The 27,384-nt window shown below is 38.3% G+C and overlaps 1 protein-coding gene across 1 annotated transcript in view; it reads left to right on the top strand.

The window, feature by feature from the left end:
• The window catches only part of znf804a (zinc finger protein 804A), a 352,338-nt gene extending 326,812 nt beyond the window's left edge, over positions 1-25,526 (top strand). Inside the window, exons 3-4 of the mRNA XM_072579053.1 lie at positions 11,080-11,210; positions 15,547-25,526. Coding sequence (XP_072435154.1) covers positions 11,080-11,210; positions 15,547-18,988 — 3,573 coding nt within the window. The 3' untranslated portion in view covers positions 18,989-25,526. The remainder of the gene's footprint in view (positions 1-11,079; positions 11,211-15,546) is intronic.
• The last annotated feature ends 1,858 nt before the right edge of the window (positions 25,527-27,384 follow it).

The following is a 27,384-nucleotide window of genomic DNA, read 5'->3' as shown; positions in this document are numbered from 1 at the left end:
AGACAAGTCTGGAATTAGGTGGGTTTTAGGGCTAGTTTGATGATAGCTAACAGATACTGCCTCAGCAAAAAGGCTTTCAAGTTAAAACACATTTGTGCAACGAAAGGGGAATGGACAGGTCTCCCAGCTCAGCTTCTCTCTGGTTTGGTCTGGCTGTTCACTGAAAGCAGTCAGGGCTGTTGAAAAGCTGCTGATGCAAAGAAGTGGGTCCATGCTGATCCTCCTCTCTCTCTGACATCGCTCCTGTGAGACCCTGTGTTTGATTTTACCTTTTATGCCAAGGAATGTTTATGGGGATTGTTACAAGTATTTGGAACAGCATCATTGGGATGATCTGTTGGAATTTTGGATAGGTTAAGTTATTCTGTATTCTGTTCTCTTTTGTTCATGTTTCATTTGATAATCTTGTAAATAAATTCTGTTTTGTTTGAAACTAAGTGGTTTGATCAGCTGCATCCCTCCTGGAATCTCTGCTTCAGCCAACCAGCAAAGTTAGGGTCTGGGCTATTTTCTTGAAATGTTTTGAGGAGATCTGGCTGGGTCCATAGCAGATGAATAATATCATAAGGGTGTTGCAGATGTGTTATGATGATATGGTGATGCCAAATTCCATGGATGTTGGAGAGGCAAAATCAGGCGTTTGCTGCTCATGAAGCAAAAGCTAAGATATTGGACAAAACTGGCCAAGATGGTGGTCTCAGGAGCAAGCAGCCAGCTGGAGTTACCAGAGACTTTTACGTTGTGATTTATCATCAACTAGGTTTTCTTCACCATCTAGCAAAATAGCATGCTACATATAACTGGGTGAGATTAAATAATAATGAGATGTTAATGCATGCAAACTAGTGAGATTTACGTTTCACCATTATAACCATAGGTGAAAATTTGGCATATTTAATTTGTAAGGCCTGATTTCGCCATATGTTCCCTCCCAACATGTCATTATCGGTATCTTTCAAGGCCTGGGAAGCTTCCTCCCATAATTCCAGCTGCTGTTCTTGGGAAAATTGGCAACTCAGAGAGAATTCTATTCTGTGCAAAATAACTTCTTACTGGTTTATCAAAGAGAGGTTTTTTATTTTCCTTTAGGCTTCCCAAAATTTGCAAATGCTTTTAACCCAGAAAAACAAACCTAAAACAGGAAAATGACATCAATAGCATCATTTTGAGCACAAAGGTATGATATCAAGTTACCAATTGAGGAGCCCAAAAAAGATTTTGTGTCTTGTTGAAATACTCTTTAAACAACTTAGATGTGTTTAACACTTAATTGATCTCAGTTGGAATGGGATATCTTGCAATAATTTAAAATGTTGTAGTCTCATACAAAGTTAAATGTATCCTTTATGCATTCTTGCTTCCATTATTGGCTGAAACAGATGCTAGAGAAACAAAACCACTTGGATTTCAAGTACTTTGTTCAATTAATCTGTTTCTCTGCGATCAGGATGTAAATCTCCTTTACAAGATGCATTGAATATTAACATATGAGACTTCTTTCTGCCATTCATGGTGCTACCTGTAATTAGATTGGTCATTGATAATCTTAGCTTTTTTCCCTAATGTAGATCCTGTCCAAATTCATTGATTTTATTAAAATTAAGAATTGGTTATCTGTGCCACACAAATGCATTGTGCAAATAAGACAAATGGAATCCTAATCAATACAGCTTTTAATCTCTAATGTTTATTAATCTGTGTTTTGTTCCCTGTTGATGGCATCTTGATACAGAAATTGATTTTCTTTTTAGAAACAGCATTGGATTCCATTACTGGAGTGCTTGAAGCAGATTTGCTCTTGTAAACCCTGCAGATATTCCAGCCAGTTTAAATGTAAACCCCAGTCGCAAATCTAATGCTTTACTTCCATTTTCCTCTCCAGCTACAAATTAGCTAAGAGGCAAAATTAAAGAACTAGAAGACTTGAGTAAGAAGGAATGATCAAATTTTCAGTATGTCAAGAGTACAGGATTTCTTTTTCTTATGTACTCAGAAAATTAATGGACAACTTACGTTTTGAATCTGTAGTCAACTTTTTTTTTGAAGATATAGATTTGATTCCTTATAGTATGGAAACAGGCTCTTCGGCCCAACAAGTTACCCACCCAGACACATTCCCTTATCCTATATTTACCCCTGACTAATGCACCTAACACTATGGGCAATTTAGCATGGCGAATTCACCTGACCTGCACATCTTTGGACTGTGGGAGGAAACCCATGCAGCCACAGGGAGAATGTACAAACTCCACACACAGACAGGCACCCAAGGCTAGAATTGAACCTGGATCCCTGATGCTGTGAGGCAGCAGTGCTACCCACTAAGCCACTGTGTCACCTCCTTGAAGTACAATACAGATTGACGTCAATTATTTTTAAAATGGGAAACTGAATTAAAGAGTTTCCTTGCTCCAGCCTTCGTGAAATTTATTCTTGACTAGGTCATTGACATGTTGACATGAGTGACCCAAGTTTGCAACAACAAGTTAGGAGTCAAGTTAACAATGTCAGCAAACTTTTGAAAGTGTTATTATACCTGGCAATTTACAAAAGTGTCTACTGACTTAATTTATTTTGGTCTTCTGGAATGCATAAAGTTAGGTTTTGGCCTCCTCCAGTGAGTCTAACTCAATATTACTCTAATAGTACACCAAATCCTGACTCCAGACTCAGATTGCAATTACACCATAAAGACAAATTCAGGAGCAAATTACTGCACATGCTGGAATCTGTACTGAGAACAATAAATGCTGGATATCACAGCGGGTCAGGCAGCGTCCACGAAGAGAGAACAAGCTAACATTTCAAGTCGAGATGAATCTTGATCAGAGCTGGTGAAGTGTGGAGGGGAAAGAATTTTTGCTAGAGTTTGGTGTGCAGGGGTGTGAGGGTAGTGGGCGTAGGATGCCTGTGGAGAAAAGATGTTGATAGTTCAGATTAAGTGACTGGAATGTGAGACTGGCAGAACAATAAGGTGTCTCCTGCCAGACTTGAAAGTGCATACAGTCCCACTTGGATGGAGGAGGGGAGAGAGGACACGATAACAGGATGTAACAAGCTAAAAGAAAGGAAAGGAGTGGGAGTTGGTTCACAATTTGGAGATGTTGAAATCAATATTAATTCCAGAAGGCTGTAAAGTACCTAGTCTGAAGATGAGATGTTGTTCCCCAGTTTGCACTGTGATTCACTGGAACACAGCAGCATGCTGAGGATGTACACATGGGCAAGCGAGCAGGACGGTGTATTAAAACAACCAGCTATGGGAAGGTCAGGGTCATGCTTGCACACAGACTGGAGGTGTTGTGCAAAGCGGTCTACCAATCTCTCTGTGGTTTCTCCAATGTAGAGTAGGCCACATTGGGTGCAACGAATACAATACACAAGACTGGAGGAGGTATAGGTGAAATGCTGCTTCACCTGGAAAGACTGCTTAGGCCCTTGTATGGTGAGCAGGGACGATGTGAAGTGGCTGGTGTTGCACCTTCTGCGGTTACATGTGAATGTGCTGTGGGGAGGGGAATGGTATTGGTGGTTGTGGAATGGACTAGGGTGTCCTGAAGGGAATGATCCCTATGAAATTCAGACAGGGCAAGTGAGGGGAAGGTGTGTTTGGTAGTGGCATTCTGCTGGAGTTGTCTATCCTTTCAAGCCTGGCAGTTAGACACACCATTGTTCTGTCATTCTCACAGTCTGATCTTTTCTCCAAAAGACAGACTCATGTTGCGGCATTGGCTCGATTGTAGTGAGTAAATATTAGCCTAAAATCTGCTAGGTTAGCTGAGACATCAATATCTTGGGCAATTCCCATGGAGTCTACTATAATGAGGATTCTGTAGAGTCCCCATGTACAACTGCCATCTACACTTCAGAAGTGACACTCTGGCTATTAGAAAATGAAACCTTTAAAACCAATGTAGTCTATGACAGGTCCAAGTATTAAAAATCACATAATGGAAGATTGTTTGTCAATTTTTACCACTATCAGGAAAAAAACTCTACCAGAGTGCCCTTCTATAGGGGTCCAGAAAGCAGTGCATATGGGTATATACATTTGTATGCATGTAGGTATTCAGCATCTGCCTGTTTCCAATGGAATCACTGGGCACTTAAATTGAAACTTCTGGGAAATTATATAGGGAAGCTTTCAGTTGTAAAGCCCATGCATTTTCTACAAAAAAAATTGATCTTACCACCACAATATAAGGCAGCTGTCAGCCCAATATTATCCCTTGTTTCTTTAATAGTGCAGGTTGTTTGAATACTTGGATGCTGGCTTGAGGACAAACAGAGGAAGTTGTAGTAATTAAATGGGGAAAGGCATGAGTAATGTATTGGATATAATTAAGCATTTAATACTGACCAGAACTACTGATGAGAATATGTAAATTAGGTGCTGTGGAATTAACAGGAATTTGTTCACTCAGTGCCAATGTTTTCTTATTACCACTTAGACAACCTTCCAGGTTAACTCTGCCAGCTGCTGAGAACAGGGGCTAAATGGAATTTCAGTTTTGTTTTCCACCATAATGAGAAGTCTTATAATTACAAATTTCATCACTAATGATTCAGAATCGTTTTCCCCCCAAGTGTGTTTTTTTTATTGTAGGCTTTGACTACTTTCACTGAACTTTAGAGAAGAGTTATATTGAATTTACTTCGGACATAAAATAGAAACACTGCACAAAGATTTTTTTTAGCTGAAAAAGATTAAAATTCTTGCTTTCTTTATCTTCAAAGATACTTAGAATTATCTAAGTGAGTAATCATCTCTTGGCAAGTTCACCTCCATGCATTCAGTTATTCTCCTTTACACATAAACTAACCAGCAAATGTTAATAAGATCAGAAGATCATGAGAAATAGGAACAGGAATACCCCTCCACAGTTCAATAGGGTTATGGCTGATTTGACAGTCCTCACTTATACTTTCTGGCCTTTTTCCCATATGGAAGATATAGACTATAGGGAAATAGATGGTGACATCTTGCTAAATATGCATATTACAGAGGAGGAAGTGCTGGATGTCTTGAAACGGGTAAAGGTGGATAAATCCCCAGGACCTGATCAGGTGTACCCTAGAACTCTGTGGGAAGCTAGAGAATTGATTGCTGGGCCTCTTGCTGAGATATTTGTATCATCGATAGTCACAGGTGAGGTGCTGAAAGAATGGAGGGTGGCTAACGTGGTGCCACTGTTTAACAAGGGCAATAAAGACAAGCCCGGGAACTATAGACCACTGAACCTGACATGGGTGATTGTCAAGTTGTTGGAGGGAATCCTGAGGGAAAGGATGTACATGTATTTGGAAAGGCAAGGACTAATTAGGGATCATAAACATGGCTTTGTGCATGAGAAATCATGTCTCACAAACTAGATTGAGTTTTTTGAGGAAGTAACAAAAAGGATTGATGAGGGCAGAGTGGTAGATGTGATCTATATGGACTTCAGTAAGGTGTTCGACTAGGTTCCTCATGGGAGACTGATTAGCAAGGTTAGATCTCATGGAATACAGGGAGAACTAGCCATATGGATACAGAACTGGCTCAAAGGTAGAAGACAGAGGGTGGTGTTGGAGGGTTGTTTTTCAGACTGGAGGCCTGTGAGTAATGGAGTGCCACAAGGATCGGTGCTGGGTTCGCTACTTTTTGTCATTTACATAAATGATTTGGATGCAAGCATAAGAGGTACAGTTAGTAAGTTTGCAGATGACACCAAAATTGGAGGTGTAGTGGACAGCGAAGAGGATTACCTCAGATTACAACAGGATCTTGACCAGATGGGCCAATGGGCTGAGAAGTGGCAGATGGAACTTAATTCAGGTAAATGTGAGGTGCTGCATTTTGGGAAAGCAATTCTTAGCAGGACTTATACACTTAATGGTAAGGGCCTCGGGAGCATTGCTGAACAAAGAGACCTCGGAGTGCAGGTTCATAACTCCTTGAAAGTGGAGTCGCAGGTACATAGAATAGTGAAGAAGGCATTTGGTATGCTTTCCTTTATTAGTCAAAGTATTGAGTACAGGAGTTGGGAGGTCATATTGCGGCTGTACAGGACATTGGTCAGACCAATGTTGGAATATTGCATGCAATTCTGGTCTCCTTCCTATTGGAAAAAGATGTTGTGATACTCGAAAGGGTTCAGATAAGATTTACAAGGATGTTGCCAGGGTTGGAAGATTTGAGCTATAGGGAGAGGCTGAACAGGCTGGGGCTGTTTTCTCTGGAGCATCGGAGGCTGAGGGGTGATCTTATAGAAGCTTACAAAATTATGAGAGGCATGGATAGGGTAAATAGACAAAGTCTTTTCCCTGGGGTAGGGGAGTCCAGAAATAGAGGTCATAGGTTTAGGATGAGAGGGAAAAGATGATATAAAAGAGACCTAAGGGGCAACTTTTTCACGCAGAGGGTGGTACCATGTATGGAATGAGCTGCCAGAGGATGTGGTGGAAGCTGGTACAATTGCAACATTTAAAAGGCATTTGGATGGGTATATAAATAAGAAGGGTTTGGAGGGATATGGACCGGGTGCTGGCAGATGGGACTAGATTGGGTTAGGATATCCGGTCAGCATGCACGGGTTGGACCGAAGGGTCTGTTTCCATGCGTATATCTCTATGACTCTATAACTCTTGATTCCCATACTGATCAAGAATGTGTCTATCTCAGTCTTAACTCTACACAAAGACCCTGCCTCATAGCTCTCTGTGGCTAGGAATTCCAAGGACACAATGCTTTGCGAGATGAAATTCCTCTTCATCTCAGTCTCAGAATTAAGGCTGCCAATGTAAGACTGTGCCTTTAATCCTGGACTCTCCCATGAGGGGAAACATCCTGTCAGTATCTACCTTGTCAAGTTCCTTAAGAATCCAAGTGTGTCAATGAGATTATCTCTCATTCTTCCAAACTCCAGTGAGTAGAGTTCCAACCTGTTTAATCTTTACTCAGAATACAATACCTCCATACTGGGCATCATCCTAGTGATTGTTCCCTGCACTGCCAACAATGCAATCATATATTTTCTTAAATAAAGGGAACAAAACTGCACACAGTCCTCAGATGTGGTCTCACCACCACCTTGTCCAGTCTCAGTAAGACTTCCTTACTCTTATATTCCAAACCCCTTTAAATAAGGGTTAACATTTCATTAAACTTCCTGATTATTTGCTACACTTGTGTGCAAGCTTTCTGTGTTTTGTGCACAAATATCATGAAATCTCTTTGGGTTACAGCTTTCTGCAGTTTTTCTCCATTTAAATAATTTTTTTATGAACTCCCTTCCAAAATGAACAGCTTCACATTTTCCCCACATGATGCTCCATTTCCCAACTTTTTGCCTACTTACTCTATTCATATCTTTCTATAAACTACTTATATCCCTCTCTCAACCTGCCTTTCCAAATATTTTTGTGTTCTCTGTAAATTTGGCTACAGTACATTTGTATCTTTCCTTTAAGTCATTAATATATATTGTAAACAGTTGTGGTCCCAGATCTGATCCATGTGGAACTCCACTGGTCACAGGTCACCAACCTGAAAAAGACCCTCTTATCTCCACATTTTGTGAGGTACCTTACTGAAGGCCTTCTGGAAGTCCAAATACAACCCATCCTCTCTATCCACTTTGGTTAAGACTGCCTCAAAAATCTCTCATAAGTTAGTCAGACATGATTTGTCAGACATGGAAGCAGCATGGTGCCTCAGTGGTTAATACTGTTACCTCTCAGCACCAGGAACCCAGATTTGATTCCAGCCTTGGGTGACTGTTTATGTGGAGTTTACACACATTCTCCTCATGTCTGTGGGTTTCTGCTGTGTGCTCTGGCTTCCTCCCACAGCCCAAAGATGTGCAGGTTAGATGTATTACCCATGCTAAATTGCCCCATAGTGTCTAGGGATGTGCAGGCTAGGTGGGTTAGCAATGGTAAATAAGGGGTTATGGAGATAGGTTGGTTGTTGGGTGGGTTGGGGTGGGAGCTCTTCAACTGTCATGGGGGAGGGGGGGGGGTCAGTGCAGACTCAATGGGCTAAATGGCCTCCTCCAATAGTCTAGGAAATCTATGGTTGCCCTTTCATGACACCATGCTGATTCTGCTTGATTAGTCATGCTTTTCAAAAAGTTCTGCCATTACTTTCTTAATAATAATTGATTCCAACAATAGATGCTAGGCTAATAGGCCTATAGTTCCCCATTTCTTGCTTCCGTCGCTTTTTGACTAGGGACATCACATTGGCAGTTTTCCAATCATTTGGTACTTCTTCAGAATCTGAGGATGTTTAGAAAGTTACAATTAATGCAACCACTATCTCTGTAGCCATAGTTTTTAGGATCTTGGGATACAAGACTTCAGGGCCAGGACCATCTGCCTTTAACCCCATTAGTTTGTCTAATACCCACTTCCCTAGTGATGGTGATGGCATTTAATGCCTCCCCCATATCCTTTAGTATTAATTCGATATTAAAGTATCTTCTACTGTAAAGATTGATGCAAAATATTTGTTTAACGTCTCTGCTATTTCCTTGCCCCCATAACCATCTCCCCAGATTCATTTTCTAAGGGGCCTTTGTTCTCTTTGACCTCTGTCTTTCTTTTTATATATTTAAAGAAGATCTTACTCTCAGTTTTTACATTCCGTCACTAGGCTGCCCTTGTAGTCTATTTTTTTTCTCTTTATTAGCTTTTTAATTCTCCTTTTCTGGATTCTGAATTCGGGCCTATCACTGACTTTTGCCTCCTCTTTTTTTTTGGTCTACTAAATATTCTCCTTAACTTCTTTGGTTAGCCATGGTGGGTTTATCCCTCTGTTAGGATCTTTCCTCCTTACTGGTGAGTATTTTTGCTGAAAGTCATCAATTACCTCAAAAAAACATTTTGTTTACTATCCACCTGCTAATCTATCTGTCTAATTCACTTTAGCTAACTCTATCCTTATTTCTTTGAAATTCCCTTTATTGAGGTTAAACATGATTGTTTTCAAACAAAGTTTCTCACTCTGGGACTGATCACTACTTCCTAACAGATCTTTTACTCCAATATTATTCTATTACGTCTGCCTTATTTGAGGATAGCCTGTTTCCTGGTTGGTTCATGGCATATCGCTCGAGAAATCTATCCCTATGCAGTCCATGAATTTGTTGTCGTAGCTGTGCTTTCCAATTTTATGAACCTAGAAATCATGAAGATTAACTATTGCTCAATTCTTTTTACATGCTCCTACTATTTGTTGATTTATAGTTTTTCCTGCAGAATGATTACTGTTTGGGGGTCTGTACAATTCTCTTACCAATATCTGCTTTCCCTTGCTAGTTTTTTACCTCAACCAAATGGATCCTGCATCATCTGAACCTAGGTCATCCCTCACAATTGTCCTAATCTAATCGCTTATTAACAGTGCTACCTTACCATCTTTTCCATTCCTCCAGTTTTTCTGAAAGGTCAAACATCCCTAAAGATTAAGGTCCTAGTCTTGACGTCCTTGTAACCATGTTTCCGTAATGTCTAGAAATCTTATTCATTTCCCTCAATTTGTGCCATCAGGTTTTTCTTCCTTATTCTGAAAACTTTGTGCATTAAGATATCAAACCTTTTTGCTTGTTCTATTACCAATTTCCACGTACTTTTATGCTTCCTTAATGCAATATGACATTCACACATTCTATCCCTTCCAGTAACAATCCACCCCATCATTAACCTGCAAGCCTACCTTCTACTTTGTTTTGGTTATATTGGTAGATTCTGGCAAATAGTTTGCAGCCTGAATTTAATTGGTATTGTCAATATCAAAAATTTCCAATGTTAGCTTGCATTTGGTTTATATACAAGTTAAATTTAAATTTAAGCTTTTTCTTTACATGGGGTAATGCTAGGTAATACTAGTAACACAAAATATCCACCCACTACCCTGCTGTTCCATAAGAAAAAGAAAACACAATTAGATTACCTCGGACGTGGAAACAGGCCCTTCGGCCCAACTAATCCACACCAAACCTCTAAAGAGTAACCCACCCAGACCTGTTCCCCATATTTATCCCTGACTAATGCACCTAACACTATGGGCAATTTCGCATGACTAATTCGCCTGACCTGCACACCTTTGGACTGTGGGAGGAAACTGGAGCACCCAGAAGAAACCCATGCAGACACAGGGAGAATGTGCAACCTCCACATAGACAGTTGCTTGTGATGGGAATCGAACCCAGGTCCCTGGTGCTGTGAGGTAGCAGTGCTAACCACTGAGCCACCGTGCCACCCCGCTACACCAAAAGTGTTTAATGCAATGACAGTTATTTTGCAAGAACTGGTAGATTTAACCCAACTGATTCACAGACCTGCATTTTTGCCATTCTGTAACCCCTCAGCCTCAGAAAGGTCATCCCACTTATATTATGAAGACCCAGAGGACTGCTCAATAACCATTGGCTGGAATCCTGTAAAATAAGAGGTCTTTACATGGCTAACATTCCACTGTCAAATAATGCACAAACAGTATGCAATACCCCAAAATATTTTAAAACTAATACTTAGTCATCAACTCATTGCATGTGCGTGCAATGAAATTAGTGCCGCTTTTTTTGTGAACTTGTATGTTCATAGTAAAGGATATTAGTGCTCATGAACAAGATGGTCAACATCAAGCACCCTCAGGTCAAGTAGATCACAGGTCTAACGAAATGAACTTTAAAGTTTCCTCTTTCAGTTCCAGTAAGGTATCTCATCATAACTTCAAAATAGAGGAACAAACTGCTACATTCTTTCCTATTTCCTACACCAGCTTCTCTTAGAAATCTGTCAACGATTCTCATCTGTATTTTCACCCATTCCATTTGGTTTGATGTTCTCAGCCCTGCCTATAGAATGCCAACTTCCTCAGACTCATTTCATACAGTTATTGGTAACCAGAAGACAGATCCTACCAATCTGAGTTGGATTTGTAAATAGATGGAAGGTCAGTCACTGATCCACTGTGTCACCCTCACTAAATCTGCCAAATACAGCTATTACAGAAAGAAAGTGGATTCATAATACAGTATGATTAAGGTTAGAAGCCTTGTAATTTAAATTTATGACTGTTCTATTTTTCAGAGACTTAAAGAACTGAAGCAGAGGGAGTTTGCCCGGAATGTGGCTTCCAAGTCAAGAAAAGATGAAAAGAAACAGGAGAAGGCTCTCAAACGTTTACATGAGCTAGCTGAACTCAGAAAGCAAGTTGTGTGGTGAGTAAATAAATAAAGCTGTCATAGTCCGACTAGACCATATGAGGCTTGCTCATTAGAGAAAGCCAAATGATGATGGTTTAACCCAAGGCTAAGCACACATCGCGACTTGCTGGAACCTTCTTGGTAATCTCAGTTGGGTTTGGGAATTGAGCCCATGGTGTTGGCATCACCAACCAGCCAACCAGCAAACTGAGCTAACTGATGCTCAAAAGTACTTTACTCTACATGAAATGACACCTTTCCTAGCATAGATGCACAAAAAGGAGCCTCTTTTTTTTCTTGAGACCAATGATAGGTCTGATCCACTGCATTGTAGACAGGGCAAGAAACCAGTAAGTCCCAAATTGATCCCAACCAGAATTGGGATCAACCCTATGGCACAAATCTGATCCACACCAGCAATCCAGCTACCAGAGGTCCTCAGGAGTTTGATGTACAATGGCAGAGTTTGATGTACAATGGCAGAGTTTGATGTACAATGGCAATGTTGTAGTTCAGAGTTATGAGTAACAAATGGAAGAGGTCCCAATTTCTTTCTAATGCTTGACAATGAAGAAGAGTTTGTTAGAAGGATTTACAGGTTGATACTCAAGTTGCTTTGCCATGTTATGAATTGACCATTAAGCCCTGTAATATGACTTCTATCTAGACCTTCTGGCTTAGAGGAAGGATGCAACCTCCTTAAAGGGAACCTCATGACAAATTTAAATGTTTTTGTTTTAAATCTCATGAAAAATTTAAACTCTTGAACAATTTAAACTTGTTCAATTCTCTGATGGTTCCAGATAATATATATTAACATATACAAAATAGGATCACAGTGTTTCCCAAAGCTTAATGCAATCAAAGTAAACTAGCAGAGCTCAAGGAAAAACATATGGGACATAGGGAAGTATCAATTCTAATCATCAAACAGTATTGATTTTGCTTTAACTGATACCAATAAATATATATTCCTAAAATAATAGAGAGGTCACTTGTGATTGTATATGATGGGGCAAGTCCAGGTGAGATGAAGGAACAAACAGATTTTGAAGTGCCAATGGATAGTCACTAATCATTGCAGCATAGTTTAGCAAGTCCATTAAAAAAAAAATCAAGCACTAGGCTATATCATTTAAAAGGTATGAAATTCAAAAGTAGGTAAGTTATGCAAAACCTGTATTAAACCTTAGTCTGACTAAACTCGAAGTAATGTTTACAATTGTGGCCATTTTATCCTAAAAGTGACTTGGAGGCATTGAAGATGTCGAAACTTACAAAGATCTCATCAGAAACGTGTGGATTTACATTATTAATAAAGGAGTGACAGATAGGGTCTCTTTTCTCTTGAAAAAAAGGCTGAAAGGTGATCCAATAGAGGTCCTTAAAAATTGAAAGACTTTAATGAATTGAATACAGGGAGAATGTTTCCTCTGGTGGGCAACTGTATAACTAAACGAAAGTGAGGTCTGCAGATGCTGAAGATTAGAGTTGAGAGTGTGGTGCTGGAAAAGCACAGCAGGACAGGCAGCATCCAAGGAGCAGGAGAGTTGACGTTTTGGTCAGCTCTTCCTTGTATAACTAAAGACTATCAAAATACATTAATCACCAAGAAATGAGGGGCATGGATAATGTGAATAGCCAAGATCCTTTAGCTGGTTGGGGGAGTCTGAAACTAGAGGGCATAGGTTTAAGGTGAGGAGGGAAATACTTAAAAGGGACCTAAAGAGGGTGGTATGTGTATGGAATGAGCTGCCAGAGAAAGTGGTGGAGGCTGGTGCAATTACAACATTTAAAAGGCATCTGGATGGGTATAGGAGTAGGAAGGGTTTGGAGGGATATGGGCCAGGTGCTGGCAAATGCAAAAATCACACAACAGCAGGTTATAGTCCAACAGGTTTTTTGAGACATCTGGTCAGCATGGAAGAGTTGGATTGAAGGGTCCATTTCCATGCTGTTTAACTCTAAATCCAATTGATAATTTAGAAGGAACTTCTTTGTGTAAAGAATAGTGAGAAATGTAGAACTCACTACCACAGAGACTTGTTGAACATAGTTGCATTTAAAAAGAAATTAGAAAACGAGTGAGATGGGAATCGAAGTTTACCATGATAAGTTTGGAAATGGATTGATAAGCAGAAGCTTGAGTAGAGCATAAACACCAGCATGAGCTAATTAGGCCTGTATCTGTGCCATATATCTATGCAGATCATAAATCAGTGGTTATTGTCAGGATAATCCTCAACATTTGCTCTAGGTATGATCATATTCCAGGTCCAATGCCACTTGTACAACAGAAGAATATCTGCCTTAGTTATGAGCTAGATATATAATAAATGGGAAGATTCCTTTTGCGAAAGGTTTTCTCGAAACCCAAAATATTCTAATTTAAATATCCATTTATTATTAATCATTTGCATACCAATGTAAAATTTCTGCTATGCACACTAATTACATTTGAAATTGACCTTGTTTTCAGAAGTGAATTTGTGGTTTGGGTTCAAACTCAAAACTCTTTACATCATCACAAACATAAGACCTTCATTCAACCAGCAGCAGGTCACACTATAGAATATTACTGTTTATTGCATTGGTAAAAAAAAAAATCCTCGATATGTTTAACAGTAAACTGTTACACTTTAGTATTACAGCTGAAAATGTTTATTTCACAAAAGTAAGCTTTTTTTTAAATCTCCCTCAGAGTGGCCCGCCAAACATCTAGGATTATTGTGAAAAACAAAAATAACTTTAAAAGCTAAAAGTATTTGTGATTTGGAGGTGCCAGTGTAGGACTAGGGTGTACAAAATTAAAAATCACACAACAGCAGGTTATCGTCCAACAGGTTTATTTGGAAGCACTAGCTTTTGGAATGCTGCTCCTTCATCAAGTGGTTGATGAAGGAGCAGCGCTCCAAAAGCTAGTGCTTCCAAATAAATCTGTTGGACTATAACCTGGTTTTCTGTGATTTAAAACTATTTTGGTAATTTAGTTGGTATACATTGGTCAGTATTTGTTTGCAAAATGTAATATTTTTCAATACCTATAGCTTTTAAAAATGTTTACTACCCTCCTAATGCCAAAAAGAAAAACTGCATTTGAAGACCCTCCTCAATGGTCTGCAAACATGTGTAATTAGTTAAAACTTACTTTGCTGATTACTTAAATCTGCAGTGTTATTTTCTGGACATCACAATCATTTTCAAACCTGCACAAAAAGATTGTAGAAACTCAATTTGCACTGGACATGAACGGCAATTGAAATTCTTGTCTTTTTATCCTGGTTTGGACCCAAGGGAAACTTCACACAGAAGTGTAATTGGGGAATCCATCCAAGCAAATGTAATATTTCTGTTCAACAATTCCATATCTCTGTTGCTGTGGAAGGTGTTTCCTGAACTTCTTGATTAGTTATTTCTCAATTCTCTAAACTTTGATGAACTTTAATGATATATCTATGTTAAAATTATACAATGTAGAGATAATTATTTTGGCAATACCTTCCAATTCTTCAACCAAACCAAGCTGACCTGTACACTTCCTTTCTTTAACCCAGATTTTAATATATTTTCTACTATTTACCTTCTTGCCATTCTCTACTGATGCCATACATATATATCCTTAATGTGCTTAGTACAAAAGGTGTTATTTTTAAACTAATTATCATTCTGCAAAACAATAATTCTCCAAGATCGAGACATAGTGTTAACATTTTTGGACTAGTAGTCTGGAGGAGAAAGTGAGGACTGCAGATGCTGGAGATCAGAGTCAAAAAGTGATGCTGGGAAAGCACAGCCGATCAGGCAGCATCTGGGCAGCAGTGGAGTCAATGTTTTGAGCATAAGTTCTTCATCAGCCATCATTCCTGGTGAAGAGCTTATGTTTGAGATGTTGACTCTCCTTCTCCTCAGATGCTGCCTGACCAGCTGTGCTTTTCCAACACCGTACGTTTTGACTAGGAGGTCCGAACTAATTTTGTTGGGTTCAGAACAAAGTCATACCAGCCTCAAAACATTTACTGTATCTCTGTCCCTTCACAGATGCTGCCAGACCTCCAGGCTTCTCCAACACTTTCTGTGTGTCCGCTTCAGAATCCCAGCATCTGCAGTATTTTGCTGATATGGGTTGCTGATTATAAAAACTGTCAGCTAGAATTCTGCTTAACTATGTAACCTGCACAGAACCTAATGCTGTTAGTTATTTCAGAAATTCAAGCATTGTCAGCCTTGTCCTTCTAGAAAGAAATACAACTACCTACACATTTTATTTTGTCTTTCTTTGCTGTTGATGGTAGAATTGACAATAATGGTATATCTATGTTTTGCTCAGAGTGTCTTGTTTGTTGTGCTTTAGTGCCCCAGGGAGTGGTCCAATGTTCAAGTCCACAACTGTTGCTGTTAAAAATGCTTCAGGGACAAATCAGCAGCTTGGCAGCCCGAATGGTGGAAGAGCAGACAGTAAATCAGCAGATCCAGAAACTGGCATGGCAAACAGCACAGAAGATATTAATAGAGAAGAGAATAAACTTTCTGTAAGCAATACATCTGACATCTGTAAGGCTGAACATTGTTTACTGGGAAAACAAACCTGTGGACAAAAAATAGGATTCTCCTTTTCCTTTCCCAAGAAAACTCCTGTCAAATTGGAATCATCGGCAGCAGTTTTCTGTGACAGCACTGAAGAAGGATCAAACAAAATGAATACAAGCCTCAAACGCAAAATCAACTGGAATGCCTACAGTACGCAAACAAATTCCAGCATAGAAACAGTTGCAGATTTTGAAGTAAAGCCAGAAAGCAGTAAGCACCAACTGGGAAGCAATTTCTGCACCAGTGCAACGTCCTTGATTAAAGAAGGGGTGCAGGATTTGATAATGAAAGAACACAACAGTACAGCAGAAAGCTGTTTAACTTCCTGCGTGTCTCAAGTTCAATGTAAGAATAAGCCAAAGTTTCCCTTCTGCGCTTCTGTGCCAGTAGATAAACAAGATACACTCTACAAGGTTGTAACTAAGGATGAAAAAACTTCAGAAAATGACACTACAGTGTGTTTTGATCCTAATGAGAACAGAAATGGAATTGATACGTTACGTAATGAAGTATTAAGTTCACCAGTGGAAGATGAAACATCTAAAACAGCTAAAGAGTTAACACAAAATGGTGATGTCACTGAAGAATTCCTTCATGGTTTGACTGAGAATTGTTGCTCTCTACATTTAGAGACAGAAAGTGCCGACACACAAAACAATCCTTGTGTATGTAGAAGACCAGATGAACCTTTCTTTCCTGTTGTCAGCAAGGATGAGTCAACTGTCCTTCAGTGGCCTTCAGAGATGTTGAATTTTACTAACACTGAGCCTTCCATATCTTTTTGCTGCAACCCTCTATATTTTGACTTTAAGTCATCCCGAACTAAAAGCTATCTGGACGAGAGTAAATCCAAAGTAAATTATTTAAAGACATCCCAAACCTCATCAAAAGAATTAAGCAGACCTGCCAAAACGAATTTTTTAAGTGGATTTTCTGAAATGAAACCAGTTGGCTCTAGCCTCAATGTACAAGGTGCTGTCAATGATCTTGAAAAGACACTGAACATTTGTGACAAACAAGTGGTTGGATTAAACATCTACTATGATGGAACTGACCAGGAGGAACCAGTTAAAGAAATTACACCCTATTGCAAACGTAAAAGATGGAAAAAGCACAAGAAGTCTTACAGGCGTTTAAAGCGGAAGCAACGGGAAAAAGAGACTGAAAAAGAAAGTTATAACAACAGAAAAGAGAGAGAGCATAACTGCATCACTAAAAAAGTGAAAAGGAGAAAACTGTCGGTGGAGTCAAAACAGGAGGCAAGTGAGAGGGCAGATGAGCTGTTTAAACAGGAGAATACTACAGACATGGTGGAATGCAAATACAGACAAGAACAACAAAAAGAATATTCAGAAGTACACCTGGAACAATTTGAAATAAAATGTGATCAAAATAATGCAGTCTCAGAAAAACTGAGTAAAACTCAGAAAATAATTGATTACAATAATGTAAAAAGAGACACTTGGCAAAGTAAATGTAATAACAGAATATGCAATACGAATAAAGAATTGAGAGAGAAAAGAGAGGGTAGTGAGGGATATGGAGAAGATGGTGATTTTCTTACAGGCAGTGAAAGAATTGGTTGCAAACAACACAAGCTGTGTTTGTTGTCTGGGGAGTCTGGGGATTCTTTAAGAGACTGCCATTCATCATGTACCATGTGGTCTTGTACAAGTAAGCAAAGAATAAGAAGCAATGGCTACAATTCTTTTTCAGACATTGAGTATTCAGATCAACAAAGTGAAGAAAGACATTCTTGCCAGAACCTTTCAGTGAAGAGAAGGTATGACTCTCTGAATGGCAAGCCTGTCATTGTTGATCACAAACGCAGCAGACATAGACTTCCTTCATCTTCAGATGGAGATCACAAACAAATCCCAAATTCATCAGGCAGCCACTTGAGCCAAGTGAGTAGTTCTAACTCAGATTGTAGATATAGTCAGAGAGAGCAATCTCACCGACGAAAGAAGCAACGTAAAGCCAGGCATAACGTAAAGAGCAAAATATCAGGAAGAGAAAAGAGTAAATGTTTGTCAGCTGATGAGTTGCAGGCTTGCGATTCATCATGTCAAGAAAATCTCTGTGAAAATTCTCCACCAAATACTCCAAGGCAAGATACAAATATGATAAATATCTCTCACCCTGCTGTACAGAAGGCAGAAGAAAGCTACAGTTCAGTATTCAAGCTGTCAACAGGAACACTTGCAGAAGATTACCATTCAAAGATAAACAACCATTTTACAGATGCAGAAGCATCTAAAATGACACATGACAGACATGAATTTGATGAGCACACAAAACACAGTTTTTCAGAAATGTGGATTAATCACAAAGATCCTTCAGAGAATATTTTGCTTCCCAGGCTTTCATTTGTCCTAAATGATGGCACTGTGTTGGCACAGAGTGAAAAGGTACCGACTATGAAGACTCTATCACAGAGAGATGTAATTCATCAGAAACAGACAGATTTGTATGGCGATAACAAAGACATCAAGCCATCTCGAAATGAGGTATTTCTCTGTCATTATGAAACTGCACCTGAGACACACGCAAAAGGAGCATCATGGCTTCAAGATAATTCAAATATTCCACCCTGCAACACCCAGCAAGCTCTGCAGAATGGAGCACCAGGGACAATTTACAATCAAAATGAAAGTAATGAACAAACGCACAAAACTTTCTCTCCACTCTCTCAAACAATATCATTCACACCAGAGGAAATTGAGAAATACAAGCAACTGCAGATTCAAGCTCAACAGCACATAGAACAGCAGAAGCTAGTCAGCAAAGTGAAGACATCTTCACCCATTGCAGCAATTCCCATGCAACAACCAGTCCCTCGTCAACAATCAGTGACGACTGCATCAATTACAACAATTCATCACACTGTGCTCCAACATCACGCTGCCAATGCAGCTGCAGTGTCTGCAGGAGTATTCATGCAACCACACTCACAGTCTGTTCCACATGCCCATCCTCTCCCTCCACACTTAGCACATATTTCATTAACCCCTGGCCTTTATCAAGGAGGTCACCCGACTTTTCTAGCAGCTCCACAACTACATATTATTCCTGCTTGTGCTCTTCTCCCAGGCCATTTTGCCCTCCATCCCTTGCCAGCTACTACATTGTTCCCCCCATTACTAACGCTACACACACCGACTATTCCACTCCACCATTTACTTCATTCCAATTTTACCACCTAAACTTTCCTGCATCTGACAGGTCGCAACACGTAAAATATGAAATGAACAATATGTTTACCTAAATAGCCTGGAATCCAGGCCTGGATTTTCAATAAGCTTGTAAAATATTATTGGCATTACCTATTTTGGGTGTGTTTACAATCTTTTTACAAAGTGGTGGAGAGAATAATAAGGATGCCCTTTGTAATGTGTCACACAAATCCTTTTTTTTGCATCTTATATTGGAATGTTCCCTTCTTGCTGCAGAACCTGCGACTATACTTGAAGTTGACAGAACATTAATATCGATGTACTGCTGATAGTGTTTACAGCAATGTAAATAAATATCCATAAAATTGGTCCAAAATACACACAAAACTTTTAAAATATATTAGGTATGGAATTTCTTTATACTTTGTTGTAATTATTTGTTGTATGCTATGTTTTTTTTATGAAGTGAATGTTGTGTGTATACCTGATGCACCTTGTCACTGAATTTTGTACTGATATATGTTACTGCTAGATCAAAATAGCTGTTTAAAATTGGTATGCGCGTACACACACATACAGGTATTTATGCAATCAATGATGAACTAAACTGTCAGAATTTGTATTAAATTGTCTAGAAACATCATTTAACCCACAATTATTTTGACATCTTATAACTTACTGTTATCCATCTATTTCCACTATTGTATATTCTCTGACATCATTTGGTTATGAAGATAAAGAATACAAAATGAAAATTTGCTACGTGGCTAAAAGAAAGATATTGACAATGTAACTGTTTTACTGGATAATGGCACAATACATGGTATTATGTGAATCTTTGTTTATACCTTGGAAGGTTTAAGTTAATATGACATGTTTGTATCACTTAGCTGGAAAGATTAGTACACTTTGACAAGTGTCTCCATAAAATTGCAACCAGCAATGGTAACAATCATATCTTAAGAGCAGTAATGCCAGGATATTTCTCCATCAAAATTGAAATCATTTTGGACAGATCCCATTTAATTTTGGATAGATTGAACATTGCCTAAATTAGAAAATGACTTTAATTCAGCAGTAACTGCTACTAATTAAGTAGTCTTGCACAAAGACTTCATAAATAAAGAGCGTATGGATAATTACAGTGTTTTGGTAGTGTGGTTAAAGGCTGTTTTCATAAGATAGTTGATGAACATCATCAAGACCATGATGCACTGCACTACATCTTATCTATATCATTACCTGACCTGGGAGGCTTAAACTGTCACAGGGCATGAAATAGAAAAATGATTTTCCTTGAGCAGTTTCTAATGAGGACACATACTTAAGAACATTGTTTCTGAGGTTACAGCATTACTGACAGTGAAAATAAATTTTGTGTATCAAAACAAGCCATTTAAGATGATTTAAATTCAGTCTTTATAATGCTTAAGAGAGGACTCCATCTTTGCACCAGAATGATCATTCTGGCCATTATCCTGCCACACAGTGTGAATGATGCAGTCAAGCGAATTGTAATATACATTGTTGTGTATAGATGAGGTCAGAAACCAAAAGATCATAACCTGTTATATTTAATTGTATTCAATATCATTTAACAAATTTTATTCATTCTCATGCTAAATACAGTTTTCATTTCTCTAAGCCAGTAAGAACATCATGAATTGTATTTCCAGAAGTTTGCATCAAAATATTTGGCCCAACCTTGTTTTACACAAAAACTATTTATATGTGAAATAAAATAGCTGGGCACTGATACCTATCATCATCTACTCACATGACCTTGGTCTGAATTTTGCGATCAGTGATATAGTAACAACTCTCATCACTGACCTTGAAGAAAGCCTTTCACAGAGATCTAATAAACCTTTTGGAGTGTTTCCTTTTTCTAAATCTGAATCTGGCACAAAGTGAAGGGGTGTCCAATGGCAGTGATGTCATCATGCAGATGAAGTGGCTTGAGTAATAAAATTGAAGAATCTCCACAGACAACAAATAAAATTTCTTTATACTTCACTTTCAATTAAATTTTATGGGAATATGCACATGGGATTAGAGTCGAAGCTGGAATAACATAAACAGACTTTTGAAAATGTGAAAAACTATTATATTCAACAAACATCAAATTAGTTTTCAGGGCGAATGATGCTATTAATAAGAATTGTGAATTTAGTATGCCATTACAAACTCAGTTACACTACATTCAATAAGCTGTAACCTTTATAAATCTAATTTTTAATCCAAATTAATGACACATGACAAGTAACATTTGCACCACACAAATTCCAGGCAATGGCCATCTCCAATAGAGACAATTAAAACACAACCCCTTAACATTCAATAGTGTTACCATCACTGAATCCCTTACTATCAACATTCTGGGGTTACCATCAACCAGAAACTCAACTGGACTCATGACACAAACTCAGTGGCTACAAGAACAGTTCAGAGGCAAGGAATACTGCAGTGACTAAATCTCCTGCTGACTCCTCAAAGTATATCCACCAGGATATCTACAAGGTACAAGTCAGGAACGTAATTGTATATTTCCCACTTGTCTGGATGAGCACAGCTCCAACGACACTCAAGAAGATTGCCACTGTTCAGGACAAAGCAAGCAGTTTTATAGGCACCTTATGTATAAACATCCATTCCCTCCGCCACTGATGCTCAGTGGCAGCAGTCTGTATTATCTACAAGGTGCACTGCCGAAATTCAAAGATCCTTTGAGAGTACCTTCCAACCCCTTGACCACTTTCATCTAGAAGGACAGGTACAATAGGTACAGGACCACACCACCATCTGCAAGTTTCCCTCCAAGCTGCTCAGCATCCTGAACTGGAAATATGTCACCATTCCCTTATTGTCACAAGGTTAAAATCTTGGAATTTTCTCCCTTAGGGCATTATCAATCTACCTACAACTTGTGGAATGCAGCAGTTCAAGAAGGCAGTTCACCACCACTTTCTCAAGGGTGACTAGGGATTGGCAATAAATGGGCCTGTGACACCAACATTCAAAGAGTGAATCATAACAAAAAAGGGGCAACATCTTTATCTATTTAGTGATTTTTGATTGATTGCACATCCATGGAACTCAACAGCATACTAATTGGAAAAGCATAGAATCATTGACAGCAATGTTTAGGTTTCCATAATGAAAAGTATACATACAGACAACAGAAATTATTGCAGTTTGTGAAGAGTATCAATGTTGGATACTATCAGTTTCACCATAATTACTACCACAAAATCTGGGCCTTTGGTAATTTTAGAAATTAACATCCAAAAATAATAAGGAGTCATATTTATAGATGAACTGCTGTGCTCACCAAACAGTAACAAGCCAATTGTTATTACTGGTTTGCTCTAATTAATTTTGCACTGCAATTCTTTAATCACAGATTGATATGCATTTTGGATGTTCTTAATACCTCTTCTCATTTAGTGGTGTAAAAGATAAATAATAATCAAGGTAGTCACATAAAATGGTATGTGTAGCTAGCTGAAGAGGAATAAGTGCAGTTCACATCTATAGAATATCTCAATGCTGTCCTTATGCAGCTAAATTTGTATTGGTAATGCTCATCTTGAAACACTACCTCATGTTCAACATATTGCAAAAACTATTAAAAACAATTCAGCAAAGCAGCAATCTTATTACATCTATGGGGTTTCTAAGTACAGTGTGAGCAGCTAAGCAACCAATCAGCATGCAGCTCAAAAGTGAACGACCCTGCCTTCATCTCTCCATCTAGATTCAGCTGAGTTACAGATGCACAAAACTAAAGTACACGTGGAATCTGACAGAATTTTGAAGGCTGTGGTAAACTTAATGGACAGATGTGACACACACCACTGAGGCTGTGCTCATTCTGATCCTGTCATGGTTTTGTTTAGTTAGTTCTGAGATGACACTTGTTTATGGTTGTTAATGAATTATCAAGGCAATCATGAATTGCTGCAGGAGAAGCATTAAAATGCAAAATAATCTAACGTCTAACTTCTCACATCTAGGATTTAGAGAGAAAATTAGAATTATTTTGGAGTGCTCACTCCAAAAGAGTGAAAGAAGTGTATTTATTATTGCAGATTTCTAAGGGAACTAAATAATTGTGTGCCAGGGGAAACAATGCAGGGTTATCGAGAAAGTAAAAGGACGAAGGCTAATTGAATAGCTCTTTCAGAGCCTGGCACAGAGATGGTGGGTCAAATAACCTTCTGTGCTATGTGATTTTATGATAATTCTTAATTGATTTATAATACAGAGGTTGAAAACTGCTTTAAACAGATATTTTTGATTTTTTTTCTTGTTTTGCTAATTCCAAAGCTAAGAGTAGATAATGAGATGCATTATCTTTGTGATTTCACAACATTGTGCTCCCAGTTTGTTCAATTCATTGCACATTATGACATTATTTATAGGTCGACAATACTAGCTAAATTCTGGAAAGTTGTACACAAATAAATTTTCAAAACCATATTTTTTGTTTAAATGTAACTATTTCATTAAAGAATCCATTTTCATTATATTTCACTGATAGAACTTGTATTAGTTCACTAAACAAATACATTACCCTGCTTTTATGGATGATTACCCAAGATGCCAATAATAGAGTGAGTAATTAAATTATGCACTGCCGAATAATTTTGAAGTGGATTTTACAACTGCAGTACTTTACACATTTGTGTTTTCACTCTCAATTCTGGCAGAAAAAGAAGCTCCAAATAGAAGCTAAGTATTTCCCTAGACCAGTGAAGAGGAATGCACTGGATTCTGCTCACATGCTAACCTTAGCAGGTATTGCGATATGTTTCCGGAATAGGAATGGATGCAGATAGACTTCCTACAAGTTCATCCATTATTCTGTTCATCATATGGCCAAGTCAGAAGGTCAAACAGAAGATGGAGGGAAAAAATTAATAATTTCATCATACTTGGCTGAATCAAAGGTTACATCTTCTGTTCATTAAGTACACAGGAATCAGCCCCATACGTTGATTATATCACCATTGAGTGGAGAAAATGATCATTTGGGGAAAAAAAATGGAGAGGCTTTCAATTGAATATAATTTAATCTAACGAAAGATATTTAAACATCTTCCTAATAGCCACATTATAAACATTAATTTGCTGATGAATAATGATTAATACATTTGATGTACATGTAATAACAACTGAGTAGCTCTGGGAGATGAGATGTTCTTGAGCTAACCAGGACTTACTTAATTTGCTCTTTCAACCAAATGTTTAATTTATCTAAGCAATCATTGTTTATTCTTTCAACATGCTTATTCAAAGTGTTCTCAATAGTGGAAAATATAGAAATTACAAGAACCTGAGAAATAGGAGCAGGAGTAGGAACTTTGGCCCTTCACACCTGCTCCACCATTCAGTAAGATAATGGCTGATCAGACATTCCTTACATCGATTTTCCTGCCCTTTCTCCATAACCCTTTATTCCCCGACTGATCAAGAACTTATCTCAGTCTTAAATATACAGAAGGACTCTGCACGCCTCCCCTCCCCCAGCTCTCTGTGTCAAGGACACTCAAGCCTCCGAGAAGCAATTATTTTTCATCTCAGTCATAAATTGGTGCCCCCTTATTCTGAGACAATGCTCTCTGGTCCTAGACTGTGCTATGAGGGGAAACCCCTAAAGAATCCTTTATGTCTCAATGAGATCACTTTTCATCCTTTTAAACGCCAGTGAATAGAAACCCAAACTGTTTAATCTTCGCTCATAAGACAATCCCACTGTACGGGGCATCATCCGAGTGAATCTTCTCTGAACTGCCTCCAATAAAATGATATCTTTTCTTAAATAAGGGGACCAAAGCTGCTCACAGTACTCCAGATGTGATCTCACCAGCACCTTGTACAGTTACAGAAAGAATTTCCAGTTCTTATACTCCAATATTAATACTGTGTCATACAATGGAAATGCATTCTCTTTTCATTACTGATGCCAATCCAATACACACTAGTTAAAATAGTGAATTTTAGTTCAAGATTAAACCTTTGTAAATCATAAAACTTCAGTATTTGTGTGTCCTTACCCTTCTGACACTAATTGTGCAACAAAGTAAGCTTGCTAATTCATGCGGTTCTTTCCCTTATGAAATCTCTTCCATTTCAACATTTCATTTTTCTTTTCCATAGTAACTGAAAATAATTCTAAAGGGATTTAACTGCAACCAGATTAAGTCTTTTTGCAGTTTTGAACTTTACAAAACAAAATTGCAGCTAGAAAGTAATGTAGTTTGATGTATAAGGATTAGTTCTTCTTCAACTTTTAACAATAAATTAAAGCTAGTTAATGGAATTTTTTTCACATTCCAATCATTTCTTGAACAGCTACGGAGCACCAAAAAAAAAGGAAGATTAATATGTTCCAGCAAGATGAAGTATGAGTTGCTTATGTCCTTGCAGGCTTGCCTAGATTTTGACCTTCTTGCAGACATATCCAACAATACACAGTGATGTGTCAAAATAGAGCTCTCCTATATGAAAGTTAATGGTTAATGTGGTCTAAGTTTCTCTATCTGATTTATTGTTAATACTGTTTCATTATATGACACTATGTAACAGTGTGATAATTTGAAAATAAAAATATGAGAAAACATGTTGCTTGATTAATTTTAATTATTTAAACCAGAATTGTTGATGGCTTCAGCCCTTAGCTCAATTCTGCAACGTTCTCTGTTCCTATCCAGAAGGCACTCGTTCTTGTGGATCACAGCCCTGCATATACTGTCATTCCCCTGTAATTTTCCCATAAAGTCCTCCTTCATCTGTGAGTCTAGATAATAACTATCAGCCTGGAGCACAGTCCTTCATATTCTTGCAATGTAACACAGTGCCACATTGAGTCACCTTAGCTATGTCTTCGTTTATGTAGAGCAGAGAACAGAGGCAATCAGTGAGAGTAACAGAAAGTTCAATACCCATAGTTGGGCATAACTCGGCAAGGAATGGCCCAAATGTATCAAGTTTATTTCTGGTGTCAACTCACAGGTACACTATCGTCTCATTTGAGAATGTGATGCCGGAAAAAAACAACAGGCCAAACAGCATCTGAAGTTTCAGGCATAAGCCTTGTCTCAGCTTGGTATCTCCTCACTGCTTCAGGCTGGTAGAGTTGATACTGTCTAATAATACTGACTAATAATACTGGAGCCAGCAATAGGGTGCTGAAGTGCCCACTGCTTTGTGAGAAACCTCACTATCCCCACCTAATGTCTTGACAGGCATGGTTCCTACTACATCTTGGTTTGATTCTGCAACAGGAGAAAGGATCAAAACCAAGCCTGATCCCTGTTCATTTCTCAATTTCTGAAGAGTAGGCATACTTTTATATAGAATCTTTCTCAACTCCCAAAGCATTTCACAATCAATTAATGTGTAGTTACAGCTGTAAAGTAAAAAAAACACAGCTGCCAATTTTCACACTGCAACATTTCACAAACAACAATGTGATAATGACAATCTAATCTATGTTACTGATATTCATAGGGGGTTATAGATTTTTCAGAACACCAGCATAACACAGCTACTCTCCTTCAAATAATAGTGCAAGCTCTTTTTGGGAGGACAGAACCTTGGTTTAACATTTTATCCAAAAAAAAAGCACCTTCATCAAAGCAGCACTTCCTCAGCAAGTTTTACAGAGGACTGGGTATTTACATCTCTCATGTGGGACTTCAGCCCAATTTCTGACACAAGGTAACTGTGTTACCACTATAACTAATGCACTAATTCTTTCATCCTCAAAGGCCACAAACACATATTTGTCAGCAGAAAACAAACTATGTCGCAATCAGTAATGGAAACACTGGCTGGCCTTTTCCCTCCTTAGCTCTGGAGTATTTGAATCTAACTTCACCACATCAACTGCCATCTTAGGCTTTTTAAAGGAATGAGTTTTCCTCCATGTATTATTCAGTCCCACATTAGGAATGGGATTTAGTATCTGAGCCCCTAAATCCATAACTGTGTATAATATTGCATGGTCTGTTGTTATTTAGTGGAGGTATTAGCCTAATTAAAATAAACATGTATCCATCAGAATTACAACATATGTATTCATTATGCACAGCATGGAAATGGACAATTTTTCTCAACTGGTTTGTACTCTTGTTTATATTCCATATCATTCTTTCCCCATTCTAACTGCCTCATCATTTTCTCAGCACATTTTTACTATTCCCATTTCTCTCATGTATCATAGGTTCAAAAGGAAACAATCAGCTCTTTGGCTCAACCACATCCTGTTGTAGGAAGTTCCACATTTTGCCCACTGTGAGTAAAGAACTTTTTCCTTTCAGGACTACATTAATAAGTAACTGACATAGATCCTTTCTAACCCATTTGTACAAAGATGCCTATCAGATTACTTTGAAGTTTGTATCTCCACAGAAAAAACT

This window comes from Chiloscyllium punctatum, chromosome 10, assembly GCF_047496795.1.
Source record: "Chiloscyllium punctatum isolate Juve2018m chromosome 10, sChiPun1.3, whole genome shotgun sequence".
Lineage (NCBI taxonomy): Eukaryota > Metazoa > Chordata > Chondrichthyes > Orectolobiformes > Hemiscylliidae > Chiloscyllium > Chiloscyllium punctatum.
The sequence above is the reverse complement of the archived record's forward strand: the minus strand, read 5'-3'. Positions and strand labels throughout refer to the sequence as shown.